Here is a 12,119-nt window from a genome sequence, read left to right as displayed (position 1 = left end):
CGTAGCCCGCTGAGAGACCAGAACCAGTACAGCCTTTGGCTTTGATTTCGCATCCGAAGAGCCCGTAGGAGGAAGAGGACACGTGAACTCGGCGCTCCCGCCGACCGCCACCCCGGCTCCACCTTCCCTCCCCGCGGAAGTCCCCACGCGGTGTCTTCAGGCTGCAAGGACAGTAAACAGCGCGTGCGGCTCGCGGCCGACGGCTGGGGCCGGGCTGGGAAGGAGAGGACCGAATATCAGGAACGAGTCACCCGGAATTAACTTCTGGTTAAAGTTATGGGAAGCGCGGCCATGGACACCAAGAAGAAGAAGGACGTTTCCAGCCCCGGCGGGAGCAGCGGCAAGAAGAACAGCAGCCAGAAGCGGCGTTCGCTGCGAGTGCACATTCCGGTGAGTCCCACCCCGCCGTCCCCGGCCCCCCACCCTCGGGTCGCTGCGACCCGGCGCGGAAGCGGTTAACGCGGGACGCCCCGCGCGCGCCGTGCGTGCCCCTCCTGTCACTTCGGGCGGATTGGGGAAGGGTGGAGGCGCGGGGCCGAGCTGGGCCGCTGTGCTCGGGCTCCATCCCTCTCCCCACCCGCGTGCCGCCGGTGCTCGGCAACCTTCTGCGGCGGGGGCGGGAGCTGCGGGGCGGGCTGTGCGTAGCACGGGATCCCGCCGGGTGCGGGTGCTGGGGCGGGGGCGGAGGGGCGGTGCGTAGCGTTGTTTTGTTGAAAAAGGACAGTGTGGACTGAGCTCCGGGGAGGTGGAGCCGCGCGCCGCTGCCGGGGACTGAGGGGAGGGGCGGTGGGTGGGGACAGCGGGGGAGGGGGGCGTTGGCTGTGTAGCTGCGCCCTCAAATGGACGCCCCCCCTGCTCCCCAGTTTCCCTCGGGTGACTCTGGGCCGGGGGCTGGAGACTCCTCTGCAGCCGGCCCCTTTGCCTGACCCTGGGAGCACCTTTTAGGCACTTAGGGGCTCGGGATTCCCTAAGGCGTGCAGGGCCCTCGCGAACTTCAGCCCTGGCCACGCCGGCAGCCGGGCCCGGACTTTGGCGACATCGATCGGTCTGCTGCTTGACTTTGTCCAGCTGGAGGGAGCGGCGGGCGGGGTCGTGCGCCCACCCTGCGCTTTGCCTGCCCAGGTAGCCCGTGGACCCCGAAGCCTTCCCTAGCCTCCCCGTGGGGGGACGTGCGGCGCAGCCCTTAACCTGCACCGGAAGGAAACCCCCAACTGGGTCACACCCCCCAGCCTTCACCAACCAAGTAAATGTATACACATACACACACACACACACACACACACACACACACGCACACACACACGAGGGCTCCATGGAAAATGCAATTTTGATCACGGATGAGGGTCTTGGGCACGGGTTGGGGGTACGGGGTGAGTCCCACCCTCCAGGGCTGTCTCCGAGGACACCTTGTTAAAGACACCTCCTTAAAGCTAATCCTTCCTGACGGCAGAATGGGGCCTGGGGTAGGGCAGCTGGTCACGCACTTTCTGCTGCGAACCACCTTAGGCACTTCACTCCTATGTTTGTTGACTGCAGCTCCTCCTTCCCAGGCCTGTGTGCACACATTGGCCAGGAAGGGTAGGGAGCCCCAGACATCTGATGGGTACTTCAGGGAGCAGCCCCAAGTTGGGAAGGGTGGCCAGCCCTCCCTGGCAGGGGGACGCTCAGGGAGCAGGTGACTGGACCCCTGCCTGCTGTGTGACCACCAGGGTGATGACCCAAATATGCAGGAATAAGCATTCCTTTGAATAAACATTCTATATGAAAATGATATATTCCTGTTTACATTGCTAATGTGAGACATTTTAAGCCACATTTGTAAATAAAAAGTTAGACACAGGTACTCCTAACCTCCCTCGGCAGTCATCACTTGGCTGAAACGTTTAACCACTCAGCTTCTCCCATTTGTCAAACAGATAATAATTCTGCTTTGCCTACCTTTCAGGGATGTTGAAATAAAATAACTCACGGGAAAGCTCTTACTAATGCAAAGTGTTATATGAATGTATGGCTATTACATCTACATCAGAGCACCTAATTTAAAAGAGAGAGAAAAGAAAATGACATTTTCCAGTGCCCAGGCCATATCGTATTTACGCTGATTGGTGAGGCCGGTCTCAAATGGGAGTATGTGTGTGGGGTGCGCTCCAGAGGTGGTGGTGTAGGACAAAATCCAGAACCCGGAAAGGGACTGAGCGGCCAGGCTGTGAAAGTGGAAAAGCCACGATATAGTCGGAATACTCCGACCAGCCTTCCTGCTGCTGGTGATGACTTTGGCTGATTTAGACAACGTTCTTGGCATGATGCAGCCCTTACAGAAAGTTCTGTTCACTCAATTATTCCACGACACGTGTGCCGTGCTGCTTGATGGTGAGATCCAGGGGGGAACGAGAGGGGCTCTATCTCCGCCCTCACAGGGCTTGCCTTTGCTTGCGGGGGGGGGGGGGACCGGGGGGGTCCTCTCACTAACCAACTAGTAATTACCTGTTGATCCTTGTGCTGGGCTGGGTGAGAGTTACACTCTAGCTGGGAAACTACAGCATTCAGACAGATGTGAGCAGATGACCCAAGGGCACAAGATGACCAGTGCAGGCAGTACCTGCTTTCAGAGGGGAGAGAAGGGAGAGGTGGCAGTACATTGACATGTTTAGAGAGACATTAGACCCAGAGGTGGTAGGCAGGACAGAGACATGGCAGGGGTTACCCCTGCCCGGGAACCAGCCTGAGCACCCCCATGGAGTCGGGGAGTTGGAGGACTGCTTCCAGCTCCAGTGAAGAGCCCCTTTTCGTGGAAGAAAGGGTTTGAGAATCAGAGTAATCAGAAATACATCAAGGCCAGATCAAGGAGAGCCTTGAGGTTGGATTGCATGATTTAGCAAATAAAAATACTAAATGCCCAGTTAAATTAGAATTTTAAACAATGAACAACTCTTTAGTATATGAATGTGCCAGGCCCCATTTGGGATGAACTTATACTAAAAAATACCCATCGTTATCTGAAATCCCAGTTTAACTGGCGTCCTGTATCTTCTCTGGCAGCCCTCCCTGGAAGGTAGGCCCGGGGATGAGGATGTCCCCTGAAGCCACTGAGAAGCTGCAGTAGACGCTGTTGGGGCCCTGCCCGGTGTGCCCATAGCCCACCCAGCGTTCTCCGCAGCCTTGCTGGACAGCTCCACCCCACACCACAGTTTCTCACTGTGTCTTTCTTGCTCCTGAAGGAACCCTCCTGAATAGGGGCAGTTTGCTCAGCCTGAGTACAGGCTGGGCTGGAAATGCTGGGATTGGGATTATGCCCTAAGGGGCAACCCTCAGCCAGGGAGGGATGCAGGTGGGACTGTTCTCCAGCCTCCCCATCCCCGGGGGTGATGGTTCTGACATGGGTTCTGCAGGATGCCTCAGAGGGTGGCAGCAGGGCCCAGCCCCTGTTGCCCGCAGTGGTGGTCTGATCATCCATAATGCACCCTTTCTGGCTGTTCTGGCTTCCCTGCCTCACTTGCCCTGCTCCCTGGTATAAATGACTGAATCTAAGTCGTTGTCTCACTGTTTTGGGCCAGGGGGGATTTAAACTAAGAAGCAATTAAAGGTGATGAAAACAACGCTTTGTGAGAACTAGCCTGGTGGCAGCATGTACCAGGACATTCGGGATTCTAAAGAGTGACTCCTGGAAGACACTGTGGCCTGGCAGTCCTGTGGGTGGGGTCATTTGGTGGCATCCAGTGACACTCACAGTGATGAGGCCTCCTGGGACCTCCAGTGTCCAAGGAGCTTGTCTTTTTACTGAATTGGATTGTGTCCTTTTTGGACACGATTGGACTCAGTCTCCACCCCCATATCTGGTGCATAAACAGAACCATGACCAAGGATGTTGGGGGAAATCATTGCAAACCTTCATCCTAGGCTCTGATTATCTTTAACCATCTTCACTCTGCCTTCCTACCAATAGCGCCTGCTGTGCCGTGAGACACCAGAAAAGAGGAATCAATTTTAGGGGATACACTAGGGACTTGGGTGACAGCGGGTAGTGGAGACCCAGAGTTACTAACCAAAATAATTTATTCATTGAATTCTATCGTAGGGAGAATGGCCCTTGGGCCTAATGGAGGGTGTAACCTTGCTTGATTTTAGTCTCAGTTTGGATCACCTTTATGGGAAACCCTCTCGGATCTTGTCACGGGAAAGAGAAGGAGAGAGAGGAGAGGAGAGGAGAGGAAAGCCTGAGTGCAGTTCCTTTGGGGTTGCGCTGGGCCTTTAAAAGTAGCGAGATGGGCGTAGTGTTCGGTGTCCTGGTGAGTTGGCACCTCGCCTGGGTTCTCTTCCCTCAGCCTTTATCCGTAATGTAAAGCGGGAATAATAATCAAGGTGGTGGGAATGCGTTTAGAAAATACCTCATTAGAAGTCTAGCTGTGCGTGACATCTGCCAGCACTTTGCCAGAGAAGCCGTTGCTGGGAGTAAGCATGTTCTTTCCTCCTTTTTGTCCGAGAAAAATCATTTTCCCTATTAATGCTGAAATTTATGTATCTTAGACATATTTTAGTTGATGACCGTGGGCTGGGTCGTTGACTGTATTGTTGGTCTCTGGAGCTGTTCACAAGCCAATGACAGAGCAGGAGGCCAAGGGGGCAGGGAGGGCTTTGGAGAGAAGGACCCACACAGGAGCCCGTGGGGACACTGAGGCAGCTGGAGGGGGTCGGGCTCGATCCGAGGTGGTGGCCCGATATTCGCTGCTGGCGGAACGCACGAGTCCCCAGGCCTCTTGGGAGAGGTGCTCCAGAAATCCTTCACAGTCCCTGGAGACAACCTAAACATAGAGCCAGGGGCAGCTGGCCAGTCCCAGAAGGTTGTGGAGACACAGCTTGGCTTGGGCCTGCCACTAGGGATGCCTTCGCTTGTGGTGTCTCCGGAGGGAGGCCTCACGCTGCTGGAGGCCCAGCGCCCTTCACCTTGGCGATGAGCCGGTGACCAGTAGCCTCCATCCAATCAGATCCGCTCCGCTAGGGCCGTGCGTACAGGAGGGGGCATCGCCCGGATGCGGGTGGGGATGGGAGCTGCCCTTCTGCCCCAGGGGCTGGAGGACCCAGTGACAGCAGTGCTCACTGCCCAATACACCATCGAAACACCCTGGACTGAAGCCTCGGTGAAGAGAAAGGGGATCCCGTGCGGCACAGTGGGGGTATCAGTTTTGACCTTGGCCTTGACCTTGGTCAGTTTGTACCACCTTGAGCAAGATTTGTTGGGTTAGGGTTTAGGGCAGTGTTTTTCAAAGTGCAGTTTGTGGACCAGCTTAAGCAGAACCACCCGGTGTTTGTTTAAAATGTAAAATCCTAGGTCTCAGCCCAGAACTGCTGAATCAGAGTCTCTGGGGAGTGGGACCTGTGGTTCTTTGTTTCTGGTAAGTTCTCCAGGTGACTCTTATGCCTACAGGGGTTTAAAAAACAATTGATTTCCAACTTCCTCAGCGTAGCGATGATCTGTTCTCCTGCCCCTGTGAGTTATTCTATCAATCTGTCCATCCACCCATCTAAGTATCCGTGTGTCTGTCCATCTGTCCATCTGTCTATCTATCATCTGCACTTTTTCAGCTGTCATTGAGAAGAGAGATCCTTGGCTGCTGACTGTTAAACAAAGGTGGAATATTTCTGGCTCCCAAATAAAGATGAATGTCCAGATAGGCCCCCAGCCTGAGTAACCCAACATGGGCCAGCCTGTTAGGCCTCACTGCAGTGTTTCTTGACTTGGCCCTTCAGTGGTTTGGTGCATCTTGGGTGCCCTGAGCACAGGTTCTTAGTTGCTCCGCAGCATGTAGGATCTTCCCAGACCAGGGCTCGAACCCGTCTCCCCTGCATTGGCAGGCAGATTCCCAACCACTGCGCCACCAGGGAAGCCCTCTTGTGCTAAATTCTTAAAAGAAGTGATTGTGTGAATCCTTCTACGAAAAAACAAAGATTTTGTATATGTATATATCTTCAAGAGTTTTACGAAGGTGCAGAAGTGTTTTTCCTATAGCTCTTTCTAATAATATTAACCCTCAATAAATGTTAAATCTAAAATATGAACCTATAACTTAGTACAAGGTGTCTAAGTTGATGTGCCATTTAAATATCTACAGGAGAACTTTGCAGAAGGGCCCAGAGTATGATACTGGGACCTTCGGGAGTCAAGGTACTCAGTGATGGAGCCCCCGGAACTCTCCTGTGGCTCCGGGGTTTATAAATGAGGCCTGGGTGCCTCTCTGCGGCTCGCAGAGCACGGCTGGCAGTGTGTGGGCTTCCTGCAGCGTGGGCGTTGCACATTGGCTGAATGTCAGTTAAACACAGTCCAGTGCTGGGCTGTGGGAGGGAATGGGCAGGCAGAGAACAGATTTAGGGGTCCCTTTCCTTGAAGACTCTACCCCGCAGACCGTGCACAGACCGCTGTGGACCAGCTCACGTAGTGATCTAAGCAGAGCACATTCAAAACGCGTGGATTTGCAGAATCACGTCCAGTGACTTTGGGCGTACACGCAGGCTGGATTCCCTGTCTCATCCTCTTGTCCCCACTTTACAGATGGCCCAGCTGAGAACAAGTACGTTCCCTGTTTCATGGTTGGGTGACACTTTATTCAAGTCTAGCCTCTGCTGCCCTGTTCCCACTCTCCCCCAGGACCTGCCTGTGGAGGGTCCAAGATCCTTGTGTAAACCAGGCTCTGAACACTGCATAGTGGCCTAATGATAAATGCGACCATTTATATTCGGGATCATTATTGCACCAAAAGGACATCGCTAGTACTGAGGTTCCAGAAACAGAAGCAGCAGCCCAATACAGTGTGTGTTCCATATTACATCTTTCCACACATCATAAACTCGTTCTGGTTCTCAGTGCTTCACAAATATCTTTCCCTGCCTGTTTTCTTTGAACTGCCCTTCCGAAATAAAACCCAGCAAAACTATTCTATTGCTGATCTGCACTCAGGGGTTTCCCTTTAGACCAAAGTATGACTCAGGAAAGGACTTGGAAGCACTTCTTACTTGCCAAGGGCTTTTCACCTGCTCACACCTCATTCACTTAACTTCTACATCAGTTTGTGTCCTCTGAAACCATCCAGACAAATAACTGTGCTCTTAAATGATGCTGTTTCTTGTCTATTTTCTTCTGCTTTTCCTGTCTTGGTATATTCAGCTCACTGCCAGCGCTGTCTATTTCTGGGCACTATTTCACTTTTATGGGGCTACTCAGGTCACCGAACAGGCCACAGACCCTTGGAAGAGCTGGGTTAGAATCCAGCCCTCTTTTCCCCCATTCTCCTCCACCCACCCCCCTCTGACCCAGAGCAGTGAGTATGAGCACATGTGAATGCCTGTGACTCCCAGTTCTTTCCAGACAGTAACCAGCCTGTCTTGATATCCCAGGACAGCGAACCAAATGTCGGAATGTGGTCAGTGTCTTTAAAATTTGGGACAGACAAAGGCCGATGAAGTGCTGCGCAGCCAAGTTGAAACAGTCCTTAATTTGCTTGGTCAATTGACCGTGACCTTGCTGTCAGATGGGCACAGCCACATGGGAGTGAAGCTATATCCCCAAGGGTTAACCACAGGGAATTCTTAGAGAGACCCCACTGCAGGGTGCGTGCAGCTGAACCAGAGGAAATGGTTGAGGGTTAATCAGCCGGGCTTCCCCTCCGGTGGAGGAAGGTTTCTCACGTGTGACTGGCTTAGCCCTGCATCAGAATGGTTAACCCAAATCTCACTCATCTCTTTGTTCCTCTACCTACGTTGAAAATAATTTGATCCCCATCCTTTCCTTCCTGTTGACAGGAAGCCCTTCTCTGCCAACTCATGGCTTGTCACAGACCAATCAGATATCATCCAGGCTCTGGGGCTCGTGCCAGGGCCTCTCTGTTTTGATATACTCTGACCTGGCAGCGAAGTTGCTGATGAATGTACAACAAAGACCAATTTGCTCTTGGTCACCCCAGGAGTCCAGCCTTTTTTCCATGCGGCTGAGGCCGGGTCCTAGCTGTGGGAGCCGTGCAGCCCTGCCAGCCTCCTGCGGGGGCCCGGCGGGGACTTGGTGCAGAGCCAGGTGCAGGTGGCTCCGGGGTGACCTCCGCTGGTGCTGGGGGGTGCAGGAGGAAAGACACGACAGGGCCGGAATTTTAGGAAGTGGGGCCCCAACTACTCAGTTTGTAAAGAAATGGAGAGCTAGCTTGCTGGGACCATGTTTACAGTTGGGCACCTTTAGAGCTGGGACTGGGAAACCTGTCAACTCATTTATGTCTGTTTCCCAGGTACTGTGCTAGGTGTTGAGGATACAAAGGTGAATAGGGTCATGGGCTGAACTGTGTCCCCCAAAGCTATGGTGAAGTCCTAACCTTTGGTACCTGTGAACGTGACCTTATTTGGAAATAGGGTCTTTGCAGATGTAATCAAGTTACCATGAGGTTAGGCTGGGCCCCTAAACCAGTATGACTGGTGTCCTTATAAAAAGTGGGAAATTTGGATACAGAGACACAGAAGGAAGATCATGTGAAGACAGAGGCAGAGATTGGAGTGATGCTGTCATAAGCCAAGGAACCCTGGGGCTACTAGAGACTGGAAGAAGCAAGGGAGGACCCTCCCCTGGAGGTTTCCAAGGGAGTGTGGCCCTGCCAACACCTTGATTTCAGGCTCTGGCCTCCAGAACTGTGAGAGAATTTCTGTAGTTTTAAATACACACGGTTTGTTTGTGGTACTGTGTTACGGGGGCCCCAGGGACCTCCTACGACAGGCTCCCTGCCTGCACAGCACAGCTGGAGACAGTGGTCATTCCGATGTTGTTCGCCGGCCCCATCCTTGTCCACAGGATGTTGTGTAATGAACACCCTAGCAATTCAGACGCTGCTCGACGGGTAGTTTTGTTCCTGGTGGCTACGACCGATCAATATTACTGACGATCAGATACTCTCTGGGACGGCACGTTGTCATCAGATTTAGCTAATACTGTGGAGCACTTGCTCCAGGTGCCAGGTGTGTGCTTATGTAAGCTGTCTCTGTTTATCTCCAAAATAACCCTGTGAAATACTATTATTGTCATTATCGGTGTTATTATCCTTATCACAGAGAAAGAACTTTAGGCCGTCCACAGCTCACAACTATTCTAATCCAACCTGCCAAGAAAGTCCTGGTGTTTAATTGGGTTTTTGATGTCCCTGCTCTGCCCTGCCCCAGCCCGGGGTTTGGATGCCCGTGAATGGTCCAGGCAGCCTGGGGTGGGAGGCAAGACTGCTGGGCAGGACAGACACCACCCCCATGATGGGTACACGGAGGACGAAATATCTGGTCTGGCAAGCTGCCTTCCAAGGGTTTGCCCTTGGGGTTGACCAGGTCTTTATTTGTTCCCTTTTACATGAAGGACATTGAAGGCTGTTATTTACCCTTCTCATCTCGAAGATAAATAATCTGCCTTTTATAATTTCATAGGTCTTATTCTCTAGTTCTTTCTCATTTTTTGTTTTTTAAATAACTGAGTATTAGAGTGAACACCAAACCGGGAATCAAGAAATCCTGCACTGAGTCCTCTGTCACATGACTGCGGAGCTTCTTCTTACTGAGTTACCAGACATTCGCCAAAAGCCCTTTCTTTGTGTGCCAAGCACCGGGCAAGGCTGAGAGTAAAACTGCCACCAGGAGGGGCACGACCCCACCCTCACAAGGCTCAGAATCTACAGGGGAGCCGTGGCACAAGTCACCACGTCGGTTCATTTTTGCTACCAAACACCCCAAAACAGTGACTTCAAACAGCAAACACTTGGGACTTCCCTGGCGGTCCAGCGGTTGAGACTTCGCCTTCCAATGCAGGGGGTGCGGGTTCGATCCGTGGTCGGGGTGCTAAGACCTCACATGCCTCGCGGCCAAAAAACCAAAACATAAAACAGAAGCAATATTGTAACAAATTCAACAAAGACTTTAAAAATGGTCCACATCAAAAAAAAAAAAAATCTTAAAAAAACCCCATTTATCTTTCTCAAATACATATAATATATAATAATTAATAATATTAATATTATATAATAATCAGTATGTTAATCTTGTTACTATATAATTATATATTATAATTATGTGATATTGTTATATACAATTATATATAATATATAATTGTATATGACATATAATACACACAGATAAAGTATATATAATTAAATGTAATATATTACATGTTATATATTATATTACATTATGTATTACAATTATAACATATTAATTATAATTGTTAATTAAATATTACTTTCTAGTAGATACTTAATATATTAAGACCTTAAACAGGTTGACATATAATTAAATTATGTTTAATAATATATTATCATTAATCATATAATTGCTGGGTAGTAATACTCTATGTCGTATCTATAAAAAAGAGGATTGCAATCTAAGGTCTCCATTTGGCTCAGGCACCATGATTGTATGGAAACTGCTTCGTCCCAAGGTCAGGTGGGCGTCGAGGGGCTGTGAGCGAGGGTGAGGAGCCCAGGTCCTCCCGAGGCTGGCCTTCGATAGGCCCCCCACCCTTTCATCACTGAGGGTGGGTGAGCGTCAGGGGAGCTGCTGTGCCCTTGGGGAGAGGCCAGTGCCAGGAGAACGGAGAGGTAACTTTTCACCACTCTTCTGTGCTCGTTAAGTATATTTTGAGATTTCTGAAATGACCTCAGGACACAGGTAATAGAATATTCTCGGCTCAAAGACACAGGGAAATGCTGGGCCACAGTACCAAACTGGGTTTAGGGAGGAACCTGGCCGGGAGTCTTCCGCCAGGTGCAGAAGTGGCCTGGAGCCTGCATGGTGGCCTCTGGGAGCAGAGATGAGGCCGCCTCAAGAGCCACATGACTGGCCAGTGGCAAAGCAGGGAGGAAAACTCGGGTGTTCTTCTCGGGGGAATGTTGGGAAGACAGGAGACCCTTTCAGGCAGGCGGGCATTCGGGGCGCAGGTGAGGAGGGCTTCCGGGGAGCCCAGTCTGCCTGGCCCGCGTGGCGCTCTGCAGAGCTCTCTGCACCTCGGCTTAGATCAGAAAACGATTTCAAAGCAGGTCCGTTTTGCACTGGCTCAAAATCAAAGCTGTGGGCAGCGGTGAGCCGTCATGGAGTCCTTTCAGTGCGGACCCAGGCTGCAGGCTTGCACTGGCTTCCACACTCCATCCACACCCTCCTTCTCTAGACGTGGTGACGACCGTTTTCAGGGAAGGTTCAGAGCACAGCTCCATAGGCTTGGCGTGCGGGCACCGCATTTATGACCATAATAAAATACAACTTAAAGTCGAATGGACATATTTGGTTATATTCCTCGTTTAATGATGGTCTACCTCTGAAACGATCTTTGTTACCTTCACCTAAAAATTATTCTTAGCCAATGATTCTGTGCCTCTAGCTTTGGTCCTTCAGTGGTGGGGGAAGGAAAGAAAGCCAGTGGGGCAGAGGGAGAAGCTGGATGGTGGAGCGGTCACAACTGGCCTCAGCTGACTCCCTGGAACTGGGATGGCCCTTCAGAGTTGTCCCAGATTGGGCGAGTGGGGGCCGGACCCTTGTCTCCTTAGTTAGAACGTGTGCCCCTTTGAGGATGGTGTGCCTCTACGTCTTCCTGTCCCAGCCCCAAGGAAACCATCTCCCACGTGAGCAGCCCTCACGTTGATGCTGATAATGGTGGGGAGAAAGCGCAGAAGCCAAACGACACCGCGGGAAAGGAAAAAAAATGTGTCTTTGAGAATCCAGATGCTTAGTTAACTCTACGAACTAATTCCGAAAAAGCTGGGTGAATCAACTGTTTACAAATCTTACAGGAGTCAAATATCGTAAAGAGAAAAGTTTCAGATAAACCATGTTTTGTTGGTTCAATGAAAGGGTAATTTTCAGGAATGCTACCGTGTTAGTTGTTTTCTCCCCTCCATCTCCTACCTGGGAAAGTTATTTGGGCTTTTTGCTCAGGCTAACTGACCAGTTAGAACATCATAAATCTGCCAGGAGGTATTCTAGATGACACAGTAATCCTTTGACTGGAAACGGGTCTGGCGCCTGCACTGAAAGATGCCAAGCAAGCAGGGAGGGAGCGGGTGGTGGATGGGTCCAAGGCCAGGCGCCAGCCCCTCAGCCTCACGACCTTCGAACCACAGGAGGTG

General features: G+C 51.5%; 1 protein-coding gene across 2 annotated transcripts in view; it reads left to right on the top strand.

Moving 5' to 3' along the window:
* Nucleotides 1-144: 144 nt before the first annotated feature.
* The window catches only part of PRKAG2 (protein kinase AMP-activated non-catalytic subunit gamma 2), a 278,947-nt gene continuing 266,972 nt past the window's right edge, over nt 145-12,119 (top strand). For both annotated transcript variants that reach the window (XM_082473796.1, XM_082473795.1), the window contains exon 1: nt 145-390. In XM_082473796.1, the coding sequence (XP_082329922.1) occupies nt 277-390 (114 nt within the window). In that variant the 5' untranslated portion in view covers nt 145-276. The remainder of the gene's footprint in view (nt 391-12,119) is intronic.

The sequence above is a fragment of the Balaenoptera physalus genome (assembly GCF_965194825.1).
Source record: "Balaenoptera physalus genome assembly, chromosome: 8".
NCBI lineage: Eukaryota > Metazoa > Chordata > Mammalia > Artiodactyla > Balaenopteridae > Balaenoptera > Balaenoptera physalus.
The sequence above is the reverse complement of the archived record's forward strand: the minus strand, read 5'-3'. Positions and strand labels throughout refer to the sequence as shown.